The sequence below is a fragment of the Anabas testudineus genome, chromosome 16 (genome assembly GCF_900324465.2).
Source record: "Anabas testudineus chromosome 16, fAnaTes1.2, whole genome shotgun sequence".
NCBI classification, from domain to species: domain Eukaryota; kingdom Metazoa; phylum Chordata; class Actinopteri; order Anabantiformes; family Anabantidae; genus Anabas; species Anabas testudineus.
Window position 1 is genome coordinate 5,453,695 of NC_046625.1, and position 22,015 is coordinate 5,475,709.

The window sequence follows — 22,015 nt, forward strand, 5'->3', positions numbered from 1 at the left end:
AAACACAAAAATATAATAAAGATAAAAAAAGAAAAATAAATAAACAGAATAGATAATGCACATAAATATTTTTATTAATATCACATCCTCGTACCAGGGATGCACGGATCCAAAATGTCATAAAACATTTAATATGTTGTATGTCGGCGACAAACACAACCTAGTCCCATGCATGTTTTTTTTAGGCCTGCAGAGCCTCAGATGTATCTGTATCAGCAGAGAGTACACTGTATTGGTGTATTCTTCATAGTTAACCAAACTAAAATTGGCAGACTACTTAATCTGTGTGTTTCATAGATCGGGATAATTCTTCAGAATCTGGTTTCTATATAATTTCTGTATATTTCCTGAACAACAAAATTAGAGAACAGCATATACAGCCAAATTAAGTTTTTGACATAAACATAGAACATTGTGAAAACAAATAAACCTGTCTGTGCCCTCTAGTGGACAAACAATGTAACAGCCAGTTGTGGAAAGTAACTTCAATTCTACTTGAATATTTAGATTTCATTCCACTTCAGGTAAATGTGTCACTTTTATACACTGTAGTATCATATCTAGCTATAAAACTAGTTTCGGATTGTTCATACCATTGCTTTTCCTGCTCATTAATAACTTCAGTCTAGTTGTTAGACAAATGTGACATCTCTATTTTTGAAGATGTACAAACCAGTTGGCAGGAAAAAACAGTTTACTAGTGAAAGAGTTACATAAAATAGTTTATATATTATTATATGTAATACTAAAAATTACCCCTCCCAAAATTGATATCAGGCAGAGTCAACATAGATTTTTATATTGTATCAAGATTTTTTTTTATTAAGCATCCTGTACATTCATGTACCAAACAGCATGTCCGAGATGACTAAATAATAAGAACTCAGGCTCATATTAACAAAGCAACATGAGGATAAAAAGACAAAAAAAATACAGACATACACATGGATCTGAATTAAATTGATCTGATTTTAGTCAAAATTAAATGTAATACAGGTTTTAATGGGGAACATTCTCTCAGCAGAAGTTGGACCAAAATAAAAACAAAGCAATAAATAGGCACTGGGGAAGTAGTAACATTAGCATTAGGCAATTAGTCAAGAAGGCTGCTAACTGCTTAAAACAGTATGCTGACAGTTTAGGGGTGAAGCTGCATTGAGTGGTCATCAGATTATGGGAAAGAAAATACATATGAAGAGAAAACGGCTAGTGTTTCCTTGTTGGTTATCAGCTGAACATGATTATGAGTCTGATGAGAAGGCTCTGTTTGAGTTGGGAAACTGCTGAGAGTTGAAATCTGGGTCTTCCCTCACTCGTTTCTTGAGGTCTGATTTCACCTGGAAGTAAAAAAGTAAATGTTACTGTGTTGGTAAGGTAGAAGTTAAAGATGCTTAGACTTATTATCTTTTTTTTTAATCCACAGTTGCCAATGAGAGTTCAAGAGAAATAATGTTGCCCTGTAATGAATATGCCATTACAAATAAATTTTTATAAAATTCTACATTAAACACTACAAATTCAATTGATGCATTAGGAGATTGATTAAAATTGTATTGGCCCAATTCCAATCCAGTTCTGTCAAAGTTAGGTTTTCCAAATATTGTATGTTACACAAAGAGTGCCATTGTTAAACAGAAGGACACATCAAATAGGGTATAACTATGCATTTTTCTTTTTGCTATTGACAAATGAACTAACTGCATCAGTTCTAAAATGATCTACCTGACGACTCCTGAAATGCATGTATGTAGAATTAAAATCGGTAGGACAAAAAATGACCTTGGTTTGTTTTCAGTTACCTGTTCTGCATATGCTTCCTTCAGCTCTTGACTCTCCAGATCATCTTGTAATCGCTCAGCAGAAGTGATGGGCTTGACTCCTGCTGTCCTGGCTGCCTGACTCACAGCATCTGAAAGGGAGAGGAGGCTTCCACTCCCCGGTCCTGTCTGAAAACACACACACTCAACTTGAAGGTGAGGAAATATGACACTTGTATGAGTTAGTTGATTGAAATGAACTTGATTACCTTTCTACGTTTTGCTGGCATGCCATGCAAATAAGCATCAGACAACGGAGGCTGAGCCTTCATCTTTTTCTGGGTGATCATATCACACCTGATGATGGGCACCCATTCCTACAACACATACAGTAAATACACAGAAGAGGTAAGGATTACATGGGATTATCAGTAAGCACTGGTATCTTGCTGTCCAGAGAAGCACAAAGAAATTTTGTACAAAGCCTAATTTCATGTAACCAACTCTAATAAAGCCTCATACTGGCTTTTACTAAGGTTTGATGATCTAAATGTCCACACATGGCCATTACTGTTTTAAAACTAAAATTGAAAAGAACTAAATGCTAATTAAAAGATCAAATTTGTGATATTGAATATAATTTGAATCAACTCAATGTCTCAGCTCCACTGTCACTTCAAAATAAGTTTTCATTGGAATTATAGTCACTAAAAAAGCTCCTATTTAAAAACTGCTGATCATCAGGAGTAGACACCTCCCGGGAAAGGAGGTTCACAACTGTACGTTGATCTTGATCTTTACAAACAAAATTATAATTTGTGGTAAGTCTTACAGGAGGAACAGCAGCTGCCCAGGCCTCTGACTCTCCAGCTGACTCCTCACTACCTCCCTCAGCTCCTGCTGCTGCTCTGTCGCCACCTATCGGTACAGCTCCTCCTGTGGCTCCCAGGTCTCCAGGCAACACCCTCGTGTCGCGTGACGGTGCCCTTGTGTCGTGTGACACAGACATGGCCTCCTCGGCTGTGGTGGCTGCAGCCGGTGAGAGGGTGTCCCCAATCTTTGGAAGTAGAGAAGAGAAAGATGAGGAAACTAAAAAGGAAAAGCAGAACCTGTCAAACTAAGTTCATCTGAAAAGGAAACGTCATGCTTACCGCTGCACTCTGTGCTCGTTCAGGCTCTTGTGTGCCAGTTGCAGAAGACTGATCTCTCTGTGAAAGAATGTCATCTAATATTTATTAGCTGTTTCAGCTTAAAAGTAACAGGATATGTAATGGCCATCAGATAAGGACTGCTTTCTCTGCATGTAAAACTACATGTGCAAGCAAAATAACAAAAAATGATCATTACACAAACCAAATTTGGGGTTAATAGATGTTAAATCTCTGGCTGTAATTGCCAACAGATTTTGTGAGGGAGACATAAGTACTAAACCAAAATAAACTATTTGAATTATTACTAATTATTTGTCTCTCTTACCTGTGTATGAATTATGTAGTTTTGGATTTGCTCCTGTGTGACAGGGATGTGCTCCAGAATGACTTGTAGCCTCATCGTCATCATGCTGGTCATCCAATTGACCAGGCTGGGGCTGATGTCACTGGACATTCTCCGCTGCAACAAAAAGAAGTAAATACAGCTTTACTTTTTCACTTGTGTTATGTGGATTTCATTACTAATTCTTCTTCTTCAATGGTTATTAAGACTGTTTTGTATACCAATCTGTCAGCACACCCACATTTAAAATTTGTAACCAGAATGTAGAACACTTTTATTATTTACAGTCACAAGTAAACGTGCAATTTAAATACAGGTTTAGTAGAAATAATAGTGATAGAGTAGCTGTCAAATTAGAACTGGATACTAAAAATGAAAAAACTAGCATGTTTGTGGAAGGGCAAAATATGACTGACTGAAGTTTGACTGCCACTCACTGCACTTCCTTCTGCAAGCAGGCATGAGTGTTCTTACATAAATTTGATATTTGTCTAACAGGTTTCGTCTTTAGTTTACTGTGGTAAATGGAACAGAATATGAGCCAAAACAAAGAGTGAGTGAATCAGTTAAACAATATATACTGACTATTCGGTGGTTGATGACTGCAGTAAGAGCCCTCTGGTCTCCTCTCAGGCAATGCAGGTTGAGAGCAAGACATTCAAATAGTGCCTGGTTACACATCTGTAGCAGTCGAGGCCCAAATGACTCATCTGAATGAGAGAGTAATCATAGTCATAGTAATTCATAGTTGGTAATTAGCAAAAATATATATACATTTATTTCAAAAGCAAATTCCCTTTTTTTTTTTTTTTTTTTATTTCACTCCGAGCAGATTTTCTATAAACCAAATGTATTTACCTGCAGTGTAGCAACCTACACTTAAAATCAAGCATTAGTGGAACATAATAGTGTATATGGACACATAAACTTAAGTTTACCAGTGCAACGCAGAATATGTGTGGCGATGTGAGTCAGCTGCTGTCTGAAGAATGACATGTTGGTCTGAGTGATATCGACGCCTTCCAACACTGTGACTGAAGACTCTCGCTGTGGAAAATATAGGTGAGAAGATTTAATATTCACACAAACAATTACAAATGCATATGTACAGCATTTCTACATTTAATCCGTAAAAACAGGTTAAAATTTCACAGTATTTTAATTTCCAGCTGACTAATATTGTGCACTTGATTTGAAGTTTCCAATAAAAATGAACCCATCTAGTGAGAATTATTTTTGCCTGATACTGCACAAAACATTATCATTCACAGGTCATCTAAGCACCTACTGCCATCACCTACTTAATAATATCTAATTTACTCTACAGTATCATAAGTTTGAATAGTGTTCATCATGGTTGGTTGATTTTCTAGTCACACACTATGAATTCTACACAAAATATCTTATATAGTTATTATGTAAACACAATACCTATCTTAGTTGTGATAAATGATGTGTTTTGTGTTTGGAAAACATCTTCAAGTGTAAATGGTGATATTTAATCATATACTCCATCATATAGTTTACTGGAGGAGGAGTGGACATGAAGCACTTACAAAGCTCTCAGAGATGTACTCCTCCAGTTCATTGACAAGACTGTCAGCAGCATCCTGAGGAAATGACATAGAAAACATGAGGAGAATAAAAGATAATGACATAACATAGTGGCAGAATAAAACAATGGTTATTGTTCTGTTACTAATTAGACAAAATATTAAAAAAGTATTTAAAAGAGTATTTAAGAGTATGTAATCCATCTAAAGTTAACAAAAATAAAACTAAATTGATTTGAGTACTGACAGCGATGTTCTGGTCCGTGGGCTCCCTGCCATTGAGGTAGTTCTGGGTGAAGAACTGGGACAGCTGAGGCTGGATGCGACTCAGGGGCTGGTGCTGGCCATGAAGCAGCATCACCAGGTCTGACATGGTGAATGTCTGGCATACCAACATCAGCAGCTCTCCAAAAAACCCTGGGAACCATAACATCATAATCAAACAACACCAAATATTAAAGTAATATTACATGAAATTAATAAAGTTACATTTGGATCATTTTCTGATATGCTCTTTGTTGCCTCAGTTTCTGTTCTTTACCAGTAGGATCCTCAGGACTGATGAAGATGTTGGTTGCCTGGGACAGCCTCTGCATGAACTGAGCAATGCTCTCTGTGTCATTCTGGGCCTGGCCCAAAGAGCCCATCATGGTGCTCAGGACACCACGGACGATGCCCGTAAACAGTTCTGGGTTGAGGGCTTCAGCTGCTGCAGGGGCATTAGGGGTTGGATTTGGCGCTGAACTGGGAGCTGGAGTGGTACCAGAGGGAGGCTGGGGTGGAGAGAAGATGGGCTGGGCCTGGACATGAAAAATAAATGTTGATTCATAATTGGTAAACATTGCTTTGAATTCAAGTAAGTGTCATGAACAGGCTGCCTTACTTCACAGGGGTCAAACAAACTTTGACTAAGAATTATAGTGATTATTCTGTATGAATTTAAATGTATAATGTGCAAAATAAATACAATGACCATGACAAGTAATTAGATTAAACAAACATGCTACGTTGAAACCATTTCACCTGAAAGGTGACCATTCCAGCACTGACCTGCTGCATGAATTCACTCACTCCCTGGATGAATGCTGGGACACCAGATGTTGTGACTGTGACCGAAGGTGCGCCTCCAGGGCCTGCACCAGCCACACCAGCCACCCCCAGGAGAGAACCCAAAAGCTGGCTTAGGTCTGGAGGCATCTCCTGGGCCTGGGGTTCACTGGTGTTAGTGTCAGGTTGGCTTGGTGGGCTAGTAGTGTTTGCAGTAGGCGGAGGTGTTGGACTCGAGGTGGAGAAAGAAAAGGAAGAGGATGAGGAGGTGGTATGAGAGGAGGAGGAGGAAGATGAGAAAGAGGATGAGGAAGAAGAGGAGGATGTGGATGAGGAGGATGTGACTGTTTGGCCAGCTGTGAAAGAAAAAAGCAAAATAATTGTAGACCATTTTACGCTTTAAGCTACTATGCTTATAGACAATGCTGATTATAAAGTCAAAATCTAAAAATTCATCAACTACTAACCCATTTGTCCTGGCAGCAGGAGCTGTCCAACCAGCCCACTAATCATCTGGTTGAGCGCCGCAGGATTGAAAGCCTGCGGGGCAAAATGTTTCACAAATGCTGACCATGTTGACATTCAGCATCACAAAGCAAGCAAATCAGAAAACCTTAATCCTACCTGTCCTGGCTGCTGACCAGGCATAGCAGCTCTAACATTGATAGTAGTTCCGCGGGTGCCGAAAGCCGGAGGTGGCATGTTGGGTGCAAAGGGGGGTCGGGTGAACACCACCCTTGCCTGGGGCTGGGTACCAGTTTGAGGAGGTGGTGGAGGAGCAGTAGGGGTTGTGGTGGGTGTGTTAGGACCTGTTGTGGTAGTTGAGGAGTTGGCTGTAGAGCTGTAGCCAGGAGGGGTGGGCTGAGGTGGTGCTGGTTGACCAGTGGCAGCAGCAGTGGCAGCACTAGTCGCTACAGCAGCAGCATATTGACTTATCTGTTGCATTAGATTACGCATAAAGTCAGGGGGAAGTGAACCTGAAGAAAAGAAACAAACCATTATATTAGGACATCATGGCTTACATCTGTCAGTAGAATATTGGAAAAAGAAAACTGGACTAAAAAACGTTTACATGACCACAGTGTTTGATGTGAAATGTAGTATGCCAAATGTGCTATCAACTGTCCTTTACCTGGCTGTCCAGGCATTTGCTGACCAGCTGCTGCAGGGTTTGCACCTGGGCCTGGACACCAGGAGAGAAAAACAAAATGCAAATGCTTTTAACTCTTCTGTAAAATCTTTCTCCACAGTGCAAAGTGCATTTGCAGTAACAAAGCTATCGTTTAACAAACATTCTTCAAATAATTCAGTAAATGCTTCTGGCAGCAGCGCATAAAGAATACAGTAGTGTGGTATTACTCCAATGCACTGCCACCCAGCAACATGACAAACAGCTTTGATAAAGTGGAGCATTCAATCAGTGGCAGATAGGGGACAACACACCGTCCGTGTTCATCTGCATCATAACCACCGGGACTGCCTGGTGGCTGATCCTGATGACCCGGGGGCCAGCCTGTCCCTGCCCAGCCTGCTGATTGGACGGGGAAGTCTGTGGGGGGGAGGTCTGTCCCTGACCTGTCTGCTCGGACTGGCTGGCCGACTGAGTAGGTGGGGCTTGTCCCTCAGTGCTGTTAGCTGCAACAGTCACTGTGGCACCCAGGTTCATCTGTCAGTGAAGATGCACACACAATACAATGAAATTTAAAAATTCACATTGAAAACTTACTTAAGATAAGTTACTTACTTGACTTACTTGAACTGGGATGTGGTGGTGCACAGCTCCAGGCAGCGTGACTGGGGTGGCATAGTGGGAGAAAGGCCGGACCACATGCAGGTGGCGGGGCACAGGGCTCATGAGGTTCAATCGCAGGTCACTCAGCGCCACAAGGGCGTTACCAAGGAGACGCAGACACTCCCATGTCAAAACAAGAGTTCGCTGGTCCTCCTCTCTCTCCTGTAAAAGACAAAAACCCTGTTGTTAAATTCCTGGGATTTTCAGCATTACAATATTAAAAAATAAAAACAAAAAGTTTTATATTTTAAACTATTACCATGATATTAGTCTGAGACAATATGAAAGACCATACTCTTAATTTGGTTCTACTGCCCTTTGATGCAATTTACACATACAGAAGGGCAGAAATACTCCTGTGGTAAATTGTTTAACTACTACTTGAAAACTCTTACATAATCTCTTAAGTGATTTGTGTTTAAACCAACCATGAATGTATTTGATGTAAGTAGTAGTAAGTTTGTCAAGTCTGTCCCTCAAGCAATAGTTAAACTGTTGGACATATTAGTACTAAAGCTTCCTCAATAAGTAGAGTCTGCTCTGTCTCTTCCTGTAAACAGCCTCCGTGTTGCATTTCCTGTCCAGGTGAACTCCCACACATTTGTACCTCTCCCAAAATGGAGGCAGTGTTGAAACTGTCTGTTCCTTCTAAAGTCTGTTTGTGGTCTGTTAAGTAGTCAGTAATCCAGCAAGCTGTGGAGAAGTCGTTGGAGCTTCGCTCTGAGCAGGACAGGCTAGATTCTATTAAAATCACTTGAGAAGTAAGTAGTAGAAAAAATGTGATCCTCAAGGTGCTGCCTGCTCTGTCCAGGTATGAGAGAGCTCTCTATAGCATGTAAATGATAGCATCATCTGCTGCAACCTGGGGATGACAGGCGAACTGTAATGGGTCTAAAGAAGTTGAGGCCTCAAATTGGTCAGTACCAGTCTCTCAAGAACCTTCATGATGTGTGAGGTTAGGTTGACTGGTCTGTAACCAATTATAAGTTGTTGGCTCTTAAGATTCCCCTCAACCTGGTTCCCCTTCTCTTTGAAGCCTGTAATAATTTTTTATTATAGACCACACATGCTTCATGTTGTTGTGCTGGAGATGGTTCTCCACCTTTCTCTTGTAGGTAACTTTACTCTCTCTCAGTCTCACTTTCAACTTCCTATGAAATGTCTTCACGTGGTCCTCATTACTGGGATGGTGTCTGTCATAGAGTCTATGTCGTCTCCATTCTGTTCACAAAGGACAACCCAGTCAGTGGCTTCAATAGCTTCCTTAGACCACTTCCTAACAGTTCTCGTGGTCAGGATTCAGAGATTTATGGCAGGTAATATAACTAGCAGTAAAATGTCACTGTCTGTTGCTGAGTAATGGGAGTGTAGAAGGTGATGAGAAGCACTAGGTTGTGATCTGATCATCTGATCTGCCTAGGGAGAGTAGAGCGGTGGAGGTGTATCCATCCTTCACATTTGCATGCGTTGTGGGGCAGTTGACATAAAGGTTAAAAGTTATGGAAGGAGCTGTAAAAAGAGATGCATGGTTAAAGTCTCCTGTAATAAATACTTTTAATGCTTTGGTTTAGCTGTACTTTCTGTGCTGTAATAATAATTACAAATTGTGTTTAGTACACATAGTACCTGCATGTAAGATATGCAATTGTGGCCATCCTAACATTAGCATTTAGCTAAAATACCCCTTTCCATAAATACAGCCTCACATATTTGATGGCATGGCTTTAGACCCATCTTGTTTAAAATGTAATTACTTTCACGCTTTAACTTTGCCAGTTAATTATTATTTTGCTGTCCAAATCCTACTGTGTTGTTGTTGTATTCTGCAGTGGTGGCTGTCTCCAGGATGGTGTGAGCTCTCTGGATGAAGGGCTGCAGTCTCTCCTCCACCCTTCGCAGTTCAGTCAACATCTCTGCCAGCTCAGCAGGGCTGGGATGACTAGAGGAAAAACAAAAACCCAGAACAAAGGATGAACATTATCAATCATTATGAATTTACACAAGGCTTCATTTTTGGATTGACTTAAAACCAATAAATCTAAATGGTTTGTGTGAATCATTAACCAACAGTTTAAGCTAATGAACAAGAAGATGTCTCACTTGGGTCCAGGATGGGGAGTTGGTCCCTCAGACTGTGCTGAAGAGGTGGGTGCAGGCGGGGGAGTTGTTGGAGGTGGGGAGGTGTCCATAGGCTGGGCAGAGGGAGACGGAGTAGAGGTTGTAGAAGAAGATGAGGGAGGAGGAGGAGCAGCAGCAGAAGTTGTTTCTGTTTGGGAGGAAGAGTCACTTGGTCGACCCTGTCAACAGACACAAAAATAACAGGTGTATTTGTTACTGACAAGACAGCAATGTCTCATGAGCTTTGCAAAAGGTATAATTTGAAGGATTAGCTCTCACCTCCATTCTGTGGATAACGTCATTAATATCCCGCAGCAAATTCTCTGCTAACACCAGCCTCAGCCTGGGCTCACTCTGCACTGGCTGGTCCATATCAATATGTACATTCACGGACCCATTGCTCTGAAACAGAAATGGTAAGACTTAACAAAACAGACAGTAACATTATGTGGGATCATATAAAATTTTAAAATATAGTAGCTTACCCCAGTGCTGGTTGTGATTCTGGCATTCCTTGCATTCTCACCCATGCCAGACACCATCTGCTGAACTGACATCTTTAAACAAAAGAACAGTCCAGAATTAATGCAACTTTGTCTTGTCTTGCACAATTAAGACACTAGACGAACCATCTAGTGGTTATAATAAGAAACAAGACTCACAGTGGACACTGTTGAATCCACACTGAACAATACTAAAAAGAAAAAGCAGATAATGTTATAAAACAGACCAACCTGTATCTGCTGGGGATCCATGATGTTGACAGGGAGGTTGACTGTGCCAAGCATTACATAGCTGTTTGCGTTGCGATCATGTGGAGGCACTTGGGAGGTTCCCTGGGCGGATGAAGAGGGACCACTGTCAGCTGAAGTGCCTCCTGACCCTGAGCCAGGCTGGGAGGGTGGAGGGGGAGCCCGCTCAACAAGATGTATTACCTTACCACCCACATCTAGAACAGAAGTGAGAGAGAGAGAAAGAACAAGTTACATCTTGTAACATGTAACCACTTTTTTTTAAACAAGAGAAATTTTCGCTGTTGTCTACATCATATAAAAATTTTGTCTAAAGTAGAGATGTTACAATACCTTAACTGTAAACTACACAGTACAATCACTGATTGTTAAGATAAACATTCATTAAAATTAAGTTATAAACTGTGCTTATTATAAATAAATGACAGGACACACACACAAGACCAGTAACAAAACAAAACACTGGAAGAAAAAAGGAAGAACCCATAAATGCTCCTGAGATAAGTGAAAAACAAGCTCCACATTTCTTTCATTAACCCTTTGTTACTTACTGTAGTCTGCCAGAGTCCTTTCATCCTGCAGCACTCTGCCCTGGTAAATCAGCCTCTGTTTGTCTACAGGGATACTCACTGAAGGTGCAATGTGCTCCTTGAACTGTTTCACTGTCAGCTATAAAAAAAAAGAACATAGGCATGAGCCAGAAAACCTCAAAGTCTGATTAAAACGAGAATTCTGTCCAGAGTTTGCAATAAATATATTGAGTTACCTGAGCATCGACAGTGTAGGTTCTGCTCTGTGAGTCTAATGTTTTGACTGTGACCTCTATGTCTGCAGTTTGTTCCTCCATGGTGTTCCTGTATCATAAAACAACATGTTCCAGTAACTATAGCTGAACAAACACTGTATTCTTGAGTCAATATTTATTACACTGAAAGTTTTTAATAAAAATATATAAGCAGATACCTTCTTTTCATGAAAATCTAACGATTGAATTCATTAAATCTAAAGTAAAAAAAAAACAAAAAACTAACCAATGAGCAGCACATTTTACACTTAAAATTGTCATTGCTTTCTAGTTGACAGATACTGAAATGAAACTAAACATATCTTTGTGTTATGTGTGACCACCCAGTAAACTAACACAAAGCTAAATCAATCTGTCAGTTTTCATTACCTGATCACTATCACTAAATGTATAAAATCTCTAAAACATAGGCTGTATAGTCTAAACTTAACTAATCTAATGTCCATCACAATTTCACGAAAATCACGGTGCTGTATTCAAATTGCTCAATTTGTTCGGCCAATAACCACAAAATAGTCACTAAACATATATGAGAAATGTATCTGTCGGTTACTCTAATTAATAGTTCACTTTTACAAGAAAACATCCAAAGGAAGCTTTAAATAAAAATCATAGATAGCTATGAGTAACATTGTCATGCTAACGCTAACAGTTAGCGGTACTTAGCAAGCATTAGCATAACAATTTTACCTGATGGGGTAGGTAACGATCTTACCTTAGAGTTAGCCGAGTTAAATTTGCATAGATATCAACATGTCTTGCTAGGACAAACAACAACGCATCATTTCCACCATAATTCCACACTTTACACAGCTAACGCTAGCGTTAGCCAGGCGACATTAGTCCGTTAGCTAGGACTGCTAGGACTTACTCGCACAAGTTAGCTTAGATTTGAACTAAGCTAATGCGCTAAGCTAACGCTAAATAAAATACGCGTTTCACTTGGCTGAAAATGTATACGGTAACATGGCATGTCCTGTTCATTAAGGCAATGTTTTCTAACTGTTACCTGAAAAGCCACACTATCCTTTCAGCGTATCCAGTGTATGCAGCTGTTTCTTTTCACCAAACGACGACTTCCTGCTTGAAGCTCTGATACTTGCCAGAAGTTACCAGGGCGCCGGATGTGACGCATGTGCGACACCGGAACTGCTGTGCAGGTGAAAGAAAAATGGCGAATCTCATGGAGGCAACGACCCAGCAGCAGTTTGAGGATTTCTTAGCGAAAGCAGGAAAATGCCTGGTCGTGGTGCATTTCCAGGCGGCGTGGGCTCCTCAGTGCGGCCAGATGAACGAAGTTATGGCCGAGTTGGCCAAGGAGCACACGCACACTACTTTTGTCAAGCTGGAGGCGGAAGCGGTGCCTGAGGTTTCTGAGAAGTATGAGATCTCCTCAGTCCCCACTTTCCTTTTCTTCAAAGGGGGAGAGAAAGTGGACCGCTTGGACGGAGCACATGCTCCAGAGCTTACCAAGAAGGTGCAGCACTTGGCAGTGACTGGGGGTCCCGATGGTGCAGACGGTGGCACCACAGATCTGAACCAGCGGCTGAAGAAGCTGATCAACGCGGCCCCCTGCATGCTCTTCATGAAAGGGGCACCCCAGGAGCCCCGCTGCGGCTTCAGCCGGCAGATAGTGGCCCTGCTAAAGGAACACAGCATCCAGTTCAGCAGCTTTGACATCCTGTCCGATGAAGAGGTCCGACAGGGCCTAAAGACCTACTCCAACTGGCCCACCTATCCTCAGCTGTATGTGAATGGAGAGCTGGTGGGAGGACTGGACATAGTGAAGGAGCTGGCTGAGTCTGGAGAGCTGGAGAACACCTGCCCCAAGGCTGTTACCTTGGAGCACCGTCTGAAGACCATCATCAACAAGAGTCCGGTCATGCTGTTCATGAAGGGCAATAAGGAGGCCGCAAGATGTGGATTCAGCAGGCAGATACTGGAGATTCTGAATGGCACTGGAGTGGATTATGACACCTTTGATATTCTGCAGGATGAAGAGGTGCGTCAGGGGCTCAAGACTTACTCTAACTGGCCGACCTACCCCCAGCTGTATGTGAAAGGAGAGCTGATTGGAGGTTTGGACATAGTCAAGGAGCTGAAGGAGAGTGGAGACCTGGTATCAGTGTTGAAGGGGGAGTCATAGGTGGACTTTCCACTTTCCACACAACAAGAAACAGGGAACAAGAATCTACCACAGATTGGCCTTCTGTCACTGACGCAACACTAGAGAGGCACAAGAAGTTAAAATGTATTTATCAATAGAAATTAGAGTTAATAACAAAACGTTTCACCTATAACCAAACTATTGTAGCGTTTGGAGAGATTTCTGTGAAGCTTCTCAGCCATCCTGGGAATGTAGATGGATTCATGTTTTGCTTAAAGTAAAAAATGAAACGGCAGGAATTACGTTTGGTTTTAATAACACATTTTCATGGGAATGTTCCTGAAAAGTTGTGGATCATTATCGGAAATACATCTTTAGAAATGTTTAAAGTGCAAATCAAATGAACTCAGTGCTCGGCCTAATTAGAGAAACCTCTGCACTTAGTGATGAGTTAAAACAACATCTCCTTGTTGTTTGACACTGGGGAATGAATAGCTGACGTCTGGTGTCTGCATTCTTGGTGACTTCTGTTCTTCCAGTATCTTAAGAACGGGTGTATATACATCTGATGGCCTCTCTCATACTACTCTGTCCAGCACCTATCCACACTTTCTTCCCCTGAAAGATAGTAAAAAATATTTTTCCCATTGCTGAGAATCACTTAAATACTTGGTTTGTTTGTTGTTGTTAACATGATTAAACCATGTAAAAAAAAAAAAAAGGAAGATGTGGTGTCATTTTTGGTGCTGCTTCAATTAACTAAATAATGCATTAGAGGTGTAGAAGGAAAAATGTTGAATTGCACTAATTAAGGTAATTTAATTTGTTCTCTGGAAGTCTAAATACACATGATCCGCATGTTGTTAAAGTCTGCAAACTGGTCTTTAAATGCAGGGAGCACATGTACTAATAAGCATGATGCATTCCAGTAACAACATCATAAAGAAACATACATTGAAATAATAATTTAATAAAGGGACAATTAGGCAAATAATATAAAATAAAGGGAGACATAGCAACTGAAATTTATTTAATTAATTAATGAATTGCGTGTCGGAGAGGAGAAAACAGTTTGCTCTGGTCATTAATATTGCGTTTATCAAATGTGCAGGGTACAGTAATAATTCTACACGGGATACGGGTAGCAATACAACTGGAATTTACCTATGGTTTTATACATATGGCATGATGAGGACATTAGCAGCTGTAATCCATATGCTAAAATAATCGTTACGTTTGACGTGTGGTTGGAAGCCCCTTACATCAAAATGGGGGAATTTCCAGACAAGTTTATCCAGTGTCTGTTGTTTGACACCACCTTGTGGAAGCAGTTGTAGATCACAAGCACAACCTTACATAGGACCTCATAACCTACATTAGAGCGGAAAGGTTTGAACGACCTGGTTATATATTCTCCTTTTATTCATCTTGTATGATATTAAACTATATATCTTTAGGTTTTGGACTGTTAGACAAAGCACTAAGTTGAGTGCATCAACTTAGTGTTTTACATTTAGTGTTTGTTTTTTTTTTTTGTGGACAATTTATTGCAGACTCGTTGATTACCTGAAAGTAATCAAAAGAGTCAGTTAGTTTATGCACTTACAAATTCTGTTCCCCAAAAACCTGATATAGATGGACAAGCACCAATGTAGCATGATCAAAAGTGCAGTTAATTTCAAACATGTAGTTAATGATTCCTGGGAGATGTATGTTGACAGAGAGTGCATAGCACTTCTTCAGTCAGTGCAGACTAAAAGCAAACAAATTAGTAATTTTCCATTTTTAAAATGTATTTCTATGTGAGTTTCCATAAACAAATCCACATTTAGGTAATTTAAAAGAAGCCACCCCCTCCTATATATCAAGTTGATTCAAAACCGAGTCCTGTGACTCAGGGACTCAGTTAGTGAGAGTGCATTTGTGAAAGTTTTCCATAAAGCAGATTTTGGAACATGAGTAAAGCTTGCTGTATGAAAGAGTGATTCATTTTACTATAAATGTGTTTTCCTAAATCTGTGTCAAAATGTATTTGCTTCTTTTAAACATCGGGGTATTGCAGCTATACAGGTTAATCATTTATCTACACCCACACTACTTTGTGACATGACATGTTGGAAGATTACACAAATCCACTGTGTCCTGACGGTTTACAGGCAGTTTGATTCGGTTTGCTTTTAAGTTCTGAATCTAGGGTTGTCGTTATGTTGAATGAAGTGTTGCCGTATTTTCTGTATGTATATAGTTTGCTGTATCAGGCTATAATGCCCTGTTCAATTCCCGAACAGTTGCCTGCCAACACTGTTGACCGTCAGCAGGTGAGAAACACATTTAAACTTAGATTTTCTTTATCATAAAAATGCAAAAGGTAGGCACAAGTCAAGAGCTTTGAGTACCTAAACGAATTGTGACGGACTGAAACACTTTACTTATATCCCTTACATTTTGGATAACTTTTTTATGTAAGCTAATATTACTGTTAGTCTTGTTACACAACCCCCTGATGAGGTGTCACTTCTGAATACGCATTGCACCGCCGTTTCACAGTTACTGCGGATGCAGAGAGATTTGCCGAGATAAATATCAAGACGCACTTTCCACTCCCCCTGTTCTTTCCTTTAGTGGTCTTCGTCGTTGTGGGTTTTAGCTTAAAATAGGTTACATCAGTATATATCATTATTCAACCCCACACTTTTCTTCCACCTCTGTGTTTCAGTATCTGGGGAAGTGGTACTTTAAAGCAGCAGTCAGTCAAAAAGAGGCTGACATCCAGAACTTCAAAGCACTGGACAACATTTTGTTCAACTTGGAGGAGAGAGACACTGACACACTACTGCTTACCGGACATATACGCATGTGAGGCAGCAAGTACACACATATGAGCTTACAGAAAATGATTAGGAAGAAATCAAAGTAATAGGAGTTGAAATTTCACCTCATATCTGCATGATAAAGAACCACCAGGACCAGATGTAGCAAAAATGGCCTGACCACTTTATTAGGTACATAATCTGCATAATCTAATGCAATCCAATACAGCAGCTCTGCCATGAATTCTACGTTTACAAGGTTATAATTTCTCTGTTTGTGTGGAAATTGTCAGAAAGGTAATAATTGTTTAAATATGTTTATTATTCAGGTCATAGTGGGTGGTGGAGTGGTACTGGAGTGCATCATATTAAAAGTTCGTTTGGCTACCCTATTTGCATAAATGAGGTGATCAAAACCTCAGAAACTTCTCTTAATGCAATCCAGTACGACTCTACCACCCACTATGACCTCCACAAATGTAGTAATCATGGCAGAGGAGTTGGATTGAATGGTGATAACCAATCTGATATGCATGTTTATTACATTTACTAGTACATTAGTAAAGTGGAATATTTGTGCAAGTCTTAGTATCCTTTTTGCTTGCATGTATAAAAAACATGCAAACTTGATATCATCTGCAAAATTCTGTCCGATCTGCTAAAGGTGTGATGGTAACTGTTATTCAGACGAGGAGGAGCCATAGAAAAATTCACGAGAAAAATAATAGTAAAAATAGTCCAGTGATGCAATTTTGTAGCTGTGACAAGACGGATACATGCAATACTTTCCATGCCCAAAGATTTTGCATTACCACTTTTTTTTTTTTTTTGCGTCTGGGTCATTCCAGCATACTGCAGCTGTTGCTGCTGTATTCTCCCAAAGCAGGTTTGCATGTGTGCTGTCTCAAGTCCTGAAATCAATGTTACAGAGATTGGGTCTTTACAAAAAGTTCCTGTGCACTCAGGAAGCGCTGTCTATTTGGCCAATCATAGCTTTTAACTGGTTGTTGGTTTCCTAAGAATGATAGGAGAAACTGACTATACACATGTGCAACTTCCAACTCGCAAACAAAGAATGTGTGTACAGGAAACATACACATTGTTTGAATGTGCAGTTAGTTTGTGGCCCCAACTGTTACAGTCATAACCAAAGTTCTGGCCAACCTGGGTCAATACATGACTCTTTCTCTCTGGGGAACAGTTTTTCTTCCCACTACTTTCTAAGAGATGGCGAGTAACAACTATGTTTGTTCTTGTTGTTATGCAGTTTTCTTAGTAGATCACCAAACAACTAACAAAACGTGCAATTTTCAAGACTGCTCAGGCAATGTAGTACTTACTAATAATAATGAATACTTTATTGATCCTCTTGGGGAAATTGCATTTGGACAGCTGCCAGACAGTACATGTCGGCGCTACTACAGGGTTTTTTTTTTGGTAATACTGCTAACAACTCAAAGACTATGTAAGGTGTCACAACCTGAAATGTGAAAAAAAAAAAAAATGACCACACTTATTGAATGTAGCAGATTAAAGCAGAGTATGACGTGTCCCGATGAACTGTAGTGAAGTAGAACCATAAAATAGAAATACCCTAATAAAATTGTACTAAAGCACAACATCTGAGATAGGTACATACCCAACAGTGACAATACGAAACCTCTTATGTTTAATAATACATGTTTCATGCATGTGCTTTACAGTGTAGTTAAAACAAAAGACTGTTCTGAGAATAATAGATACAAGAAAACCCAGGTTCATAAATAGGCCAAAATTAGGGAAGTGACATTCAGAATGTGAGGCATGTGAATGTATGTTTCAAAAATGAAAGTGTTTGTGCTGTGTTTATTGTAAAATTAATCATGTTCAACTTATGTTTATTTTTACAACATTTTTAGTGGCGATAACTGCACAAAAAAGACCTGGACATATCACCTACACCCAGAGAAGAATGATTTGGAACTCGAAGGTATCAACAGTAATATCTATTTTCACACATGCTCAAAACACACGGCTGAAGTCAAGATGGGGACTTTAAAAAACAATTCCATTCCACAGTACAGCAGGGATTAAAATTTTTCCCCAAATTTTAATTCTTAGCATGCTGGGGGAACCCCCTGATTTCTGTTAGTCAAGTCAGTTCAGCTTTATTTATATAACTCCATCTTAACCTGCTTTATAAGCTACAGAAAAGGACATTCTCCATATGTTTACTTAAAAATTTGTCAATTAGCATTAAATTCAAATAAAGCCAATTCTTTGAAGACTCATTCTATATATTTGTTTTCTACTCGTGGTCTCTCATCTAGAAGAAAATGGAGCTTCATTCCAAAGTCACCCATTCATTTCACTACACTAGCTGAAAAAACTACTGTAGTGTGCCAGAGTTTACGTTTCCAAAGTTTACTGATGTTTTTATTGCAATGGTGAAGTACAATAGAGCCCACAGTGCAAAAAAGGAGAATTCCAGCAGGTGCATACCAACAGGGCGAGGAGAAAAAAGTACCACAGCAGGCAATAAAGCAGCTGTAAACACACAGAAACCTATGGAGCCCCCTAAATGTCATATCTAATGACATCATGAGCTAATTTGTACAGTCAGAATCATAAAAAATGAAGTGATTAACAGGACCATCCTGGTCGTAACCCCAGATACAGCCTGCTGTGTCCAACTCTTTGCTATTATGAGTTCACTGCCTTTAGGCACAGTCTTTGTTGTTAGGTTGGGACAATGACAACGCTGTAAATTGTAATAACAATAATAATAATCTTCTTTATACTCTAAAGTGTAGTCTGCTGATGACCATGTATGTTGAAGTGTTCAGTAGAAAAAATCACTAATTGTCCAGGCCTGGAGGTTCAGCTACAGCAGGGTTTGTCTGCCTCTTGTGACTCAGTGTAAATTAGATGTGGTAAGTGTCATGTTAATACTGTATGTTAACGATTAGCCTTGTAGCACATTGAGGACAAACGGTAGTATACTACCATATTTCCATGACTTAATGATGTTTGTTGCTGCTGGTGTCTCGTTGTGTTGACACAGGAAGGCCAAGGTGGAAGAACGTTCTCTGGAGCGGCAACTGGGCCAATTGCGCTGACTGTATCATTGTACAGGAAGAACAGCCACCTCTTAACAAAAACGACCCAGACGACTCTATGAACAGATACATGCTGTACGGTAAGCCATCAGAGAGGTATAACTCACTCACATTAGCAATAATTTCAGGCTTCTCCCAAACTACTATCTACAGATGAAGTTGCATATCTTAGGTTATCTAATTGATTGGTTAACTGTATTCTTCATGGCTGTGATTTACAAAGCAGCTGAAAAAACTATTATTTGTGAGATTGTACAAGGTTGTGGAATTACTTAGTGAGACGAGAAGAGGAAGCATCAAAGACAGTGACGCGCAGGACAGCAGAGCAAATGACAAATACATAAAAACAGAAACTGATTTCCTCTCTTCAGCTGTGTCGAGTTGGTTTTTTAAGTCATTGTTTGTTTGGATAAAGACTCCACACCTGTGGGTCTTCACCAGTACAAATCTGGCATTCAAAATTCTACCTAAGTAAGTTCAGTATCATAAACAAGGTTATGTTCTCATTACATGTTGAAATGACCTAAATCAGATCTTTTTCCCCAAGAGACCTAGATCAGATCTCACGTTCACTTATCTGATCTCTGGCATCGCTCACATTGCTGAAAACAGTCAGATCAAAATGTATGTCTTTTTTTTTATGTAGCATTTATGTACTCCTGTGCAACAACTGAGACAGTAAAGTAAAGTAAGTAGTAAAGAAGGAAATGGAGAGATGATGAAGTTTATTCAATTATGGAAAACCTTTTGTTCAAGCCAATCTGGAAAGAATCAATGTAAAATTTATGTACGTTTGACAATAAAACTGCTCAATTTGATTGTCACACAAATGATGTTGTTATTGTTACTGTAACCACATGAAGACAAGTTTACTCTCACCAGAGAAAGGAACTAATCATTCTCACACGCAACAGGAGGAGGGTAGAGGGGAAGCCTAAGGCTTAGTGAGCATGCAATCTGATGCTGTTGCTGTCATAACAAACGCTTTATTGAATTTAATTATTTATTAGAGCTTGTTTTACCTGTCAACTGAGCTGTAATAAATACAGACACGACGGACTGGTCTCACCTTTGCCTGTCACTCACAGTCTAGCTACTGCTTACCTGACACATGCTGCTCATCTTGCTTTATGGCATGTTGCTCAGGTGTTGTTAAGTTGTTAAGCATGGATGATTAAAAAATCATTTATCTATTCATTTATTTATTTTGTCAATTACTTTTCACTGTAGCTAGGCAGGTTGATGTGGACTCTGGGGTGGTGACAACATTTCTGAGAAATGCGGCTTGTCATAACTTGTTGGCAACTGTCATACTACCTCAAGAAAAAGGTTTGTCATTTAAATAATTTACATATTTTCTGCACCTGTTTCTGAATCTTAAAATTCTTTTAAAACTAACAATCAAATCTGCTTTTACAGATATTTGCACCTAAATAACATAATAACAACCGTGTGGTAAGCACAAGTTAGCGTTTTTTCCATTTCAATAATTTTTTTGTACTCACCATGGGGAATCGTTGCTGACTGAAGTTGCTGTACAGTCATTTGGTTCTGGTTTCTTACAGGATGTATGGACGTGGCCATGGGAGACCAGATTAATTTGTTCATTTCTTGTTTTCCCTGTGAACAGAGAAACTGTTAAATAAATAAAGCAAAAAAGCAGGCGTTTCCCACTAAAGAAATATCTTATTCTTTTCTTACAAGAGGCAAAGACAAGATCCAGAATATTTAAAAAAATCTAAATGCTTGATAACAGTGTTGTGTGGTGCAACAAAGATGTTATACTGAAAACTGAAATCAGACATGACATTATTTTTTACAATAATTCACTGGTTATCCCTGTCACTTTCACACACTTTCAGTACAAAGCACCACAGGTGCAATAGCTTAAACTGAGTATAGAAAAACATCCTTGTGGGTGAGGACCCACCCACATCCACCCAGCAAAAACCCAGGGAATTCCCATTATGCCAGAGAACAGAAATACCTGTTCACATGAGGGGAACAAGGTGTATACTTCTATACAGGGTTATAACTGTAACCAGATTTACGTTTACCTAAACCTTAGAGAAACGTGTTTTTAAAAACCTGGAATTGAAAGGGGAACTGAATTTACATTGTGGGATGAAAATAATTGGTTAATTAGGATTCTATTAAACTCAAGTTATAACATTTTTACAATACACCACAGCTTTACGCACACTCTTAAAGCTGAATAGTTACAGAGCATGCCACATAACCACTTTTGTTGCATGTCGTAACAAAAAAAAAAAAACAATAAAATAATATGACAACTTTAAAGTAAAGAGTAGAGAGCATTTTGTGTACACACTATATTATGAGTGGACAGTTGTTGTCTAACGTATCTGCCATTGACAGACAAACCAACATTTGTTTTACAGGAGGTTCTTTTTTCCACCCATGTCATGGGTACACCACCAAGACACTGCCGATTGGCTCTCATCCAGCTGCTGTAACGCTATGTTGTTTAGTTTGCTAACCAAGTTTCACTTGTCAAGGTAATTTAAGTTCTTCTGATGCTTTCTTCGCCAGTTTAGTACATGTGCATTGAACAAATGCACATGTCCATGAGGACAGCACAACTGCTTTTACAATAATGATGCAAAAGTCAATTACAAATAGCAAAAGAACCTTATTGTGCATACCGAGGCTTTAATGTGG

The 22,015-nt window shown here is 39.6% G+C and overlaps 3 protein-coding genes across 5 annotated transcripts; 2 read left to right on the top strand and 1 right to left on the bottom strand.

The window, feature by feature from the left end:
• Nucleotides 1-789: 789 nt before the first annotated feature.
• bag6 (BCL2 associated athanogene 6) lies at nucleotides 790-12,449 on the bottom strand. 3 transcript variants are annotated; one of them, XM_026370978.1, is made up of 25 exons: nucleotides 12,328-12,449; nucleotides 11,280-11,367; nucleotides 11,065-11,182; nucleotides 10,496-10,710; nucleotides 10,247-10,318; nucleotides 10,041-10,163; nucleotides 9,744-9,940; nucleotides 9,450-9,582; nucleotides 7,605-7,805; nucleotides 7,295-7,517; nucleotides 6,984-7,034; nucleotides 6,476-6,828; nucleotides 6,319-6,391; nucleotides 5,855-6,207; nucleotides 5,346-5,604; nucleotides 5,052-5,221; nucleotides 4,808-4,861; nucleotides 4,190-4,298; nucleotides 3,837-3,961; nucleotides 3,234-3,368; nucleotides 2,909-2,965; nucleotides 2,590-2,814; nucleotides 2,027-2,134; nucleotides 1,800-1,946; nucleotides 790-1,337 (listed from the first exon to the last, which is right to left on the bottom strand). In XM_026370978.1, exons 2-25 carry the CDS (start codon nucleotides 11,358-11,360, stop codon nucleotides 1,242-1,244), a joined length of 3,678 nt encoding a protein of 1,225 aa, XP_026226763.1. In that variant the 5' UTR covers nucleotides 11,361-11,367; nucleotides 12,328-12,449; the 3' UTR covers nucleotides 790-1,241. The 3 variants fall into 3 exon arrangements, with proteins under 3 accessions (XP_026226763.1, XP_026226764.1, XP_026226762.1); XM_026370979.1 differs by having other exon boundaries at nucleotides 7,427-7,517; nucleotides 7,596-7,805; XM_026370977.1 differs by having other exon boundaries at nucleotides 7,596-7,805.
• glrx3 (glutaredoxin 3) lies at nucleotides 12,428-14,124 on the top strand. Its single transcript, XM_026370980.1, has one exon. It carries the CDS (start codon nucleotides 12,490-12,492, stop codon nucleotides 13,462-13,464), a length of 975 nt encoding a protein of 324 aa, XP_026226765.1. The 5' UTR covers nucleotides 12,428-12,489; the 3' UTR covers nucleotides 13,465-14,124.
• Nucleotides 14,125-15,517: 1,393 nt separating this feature from the next.
• On the top strand, nucleotides 15,518-21,011 carry apom (apolipoprotein M). Its single transcript, XM_026372470.1, has 7 exons — nucleotides 15,518-15,743; nucleotides 16,142-16,281; nucleotides 18,134-18,204; nucleotides 19,279-19,413; nucleotides 20,564-20,662; nucleotides 20,753-20,788; nucleotides 20,899-21,011. Exons 1-6 carry the CDS (start codon nucleotides 15,630-15,632, stop codon nucleotides 20,764-20,766), a joined length of 573 nt encoding a protein of 190 aa, XP_026228255.1. The 5' UTR covers nucleotides 15,518-15,629; the 3' UTR covers nucleotides 20,767-20,788; nucleotides 20,899-21,011.
• Nucleotides 21,012-22,015: the final 1,004 nt, after the last annotated feature.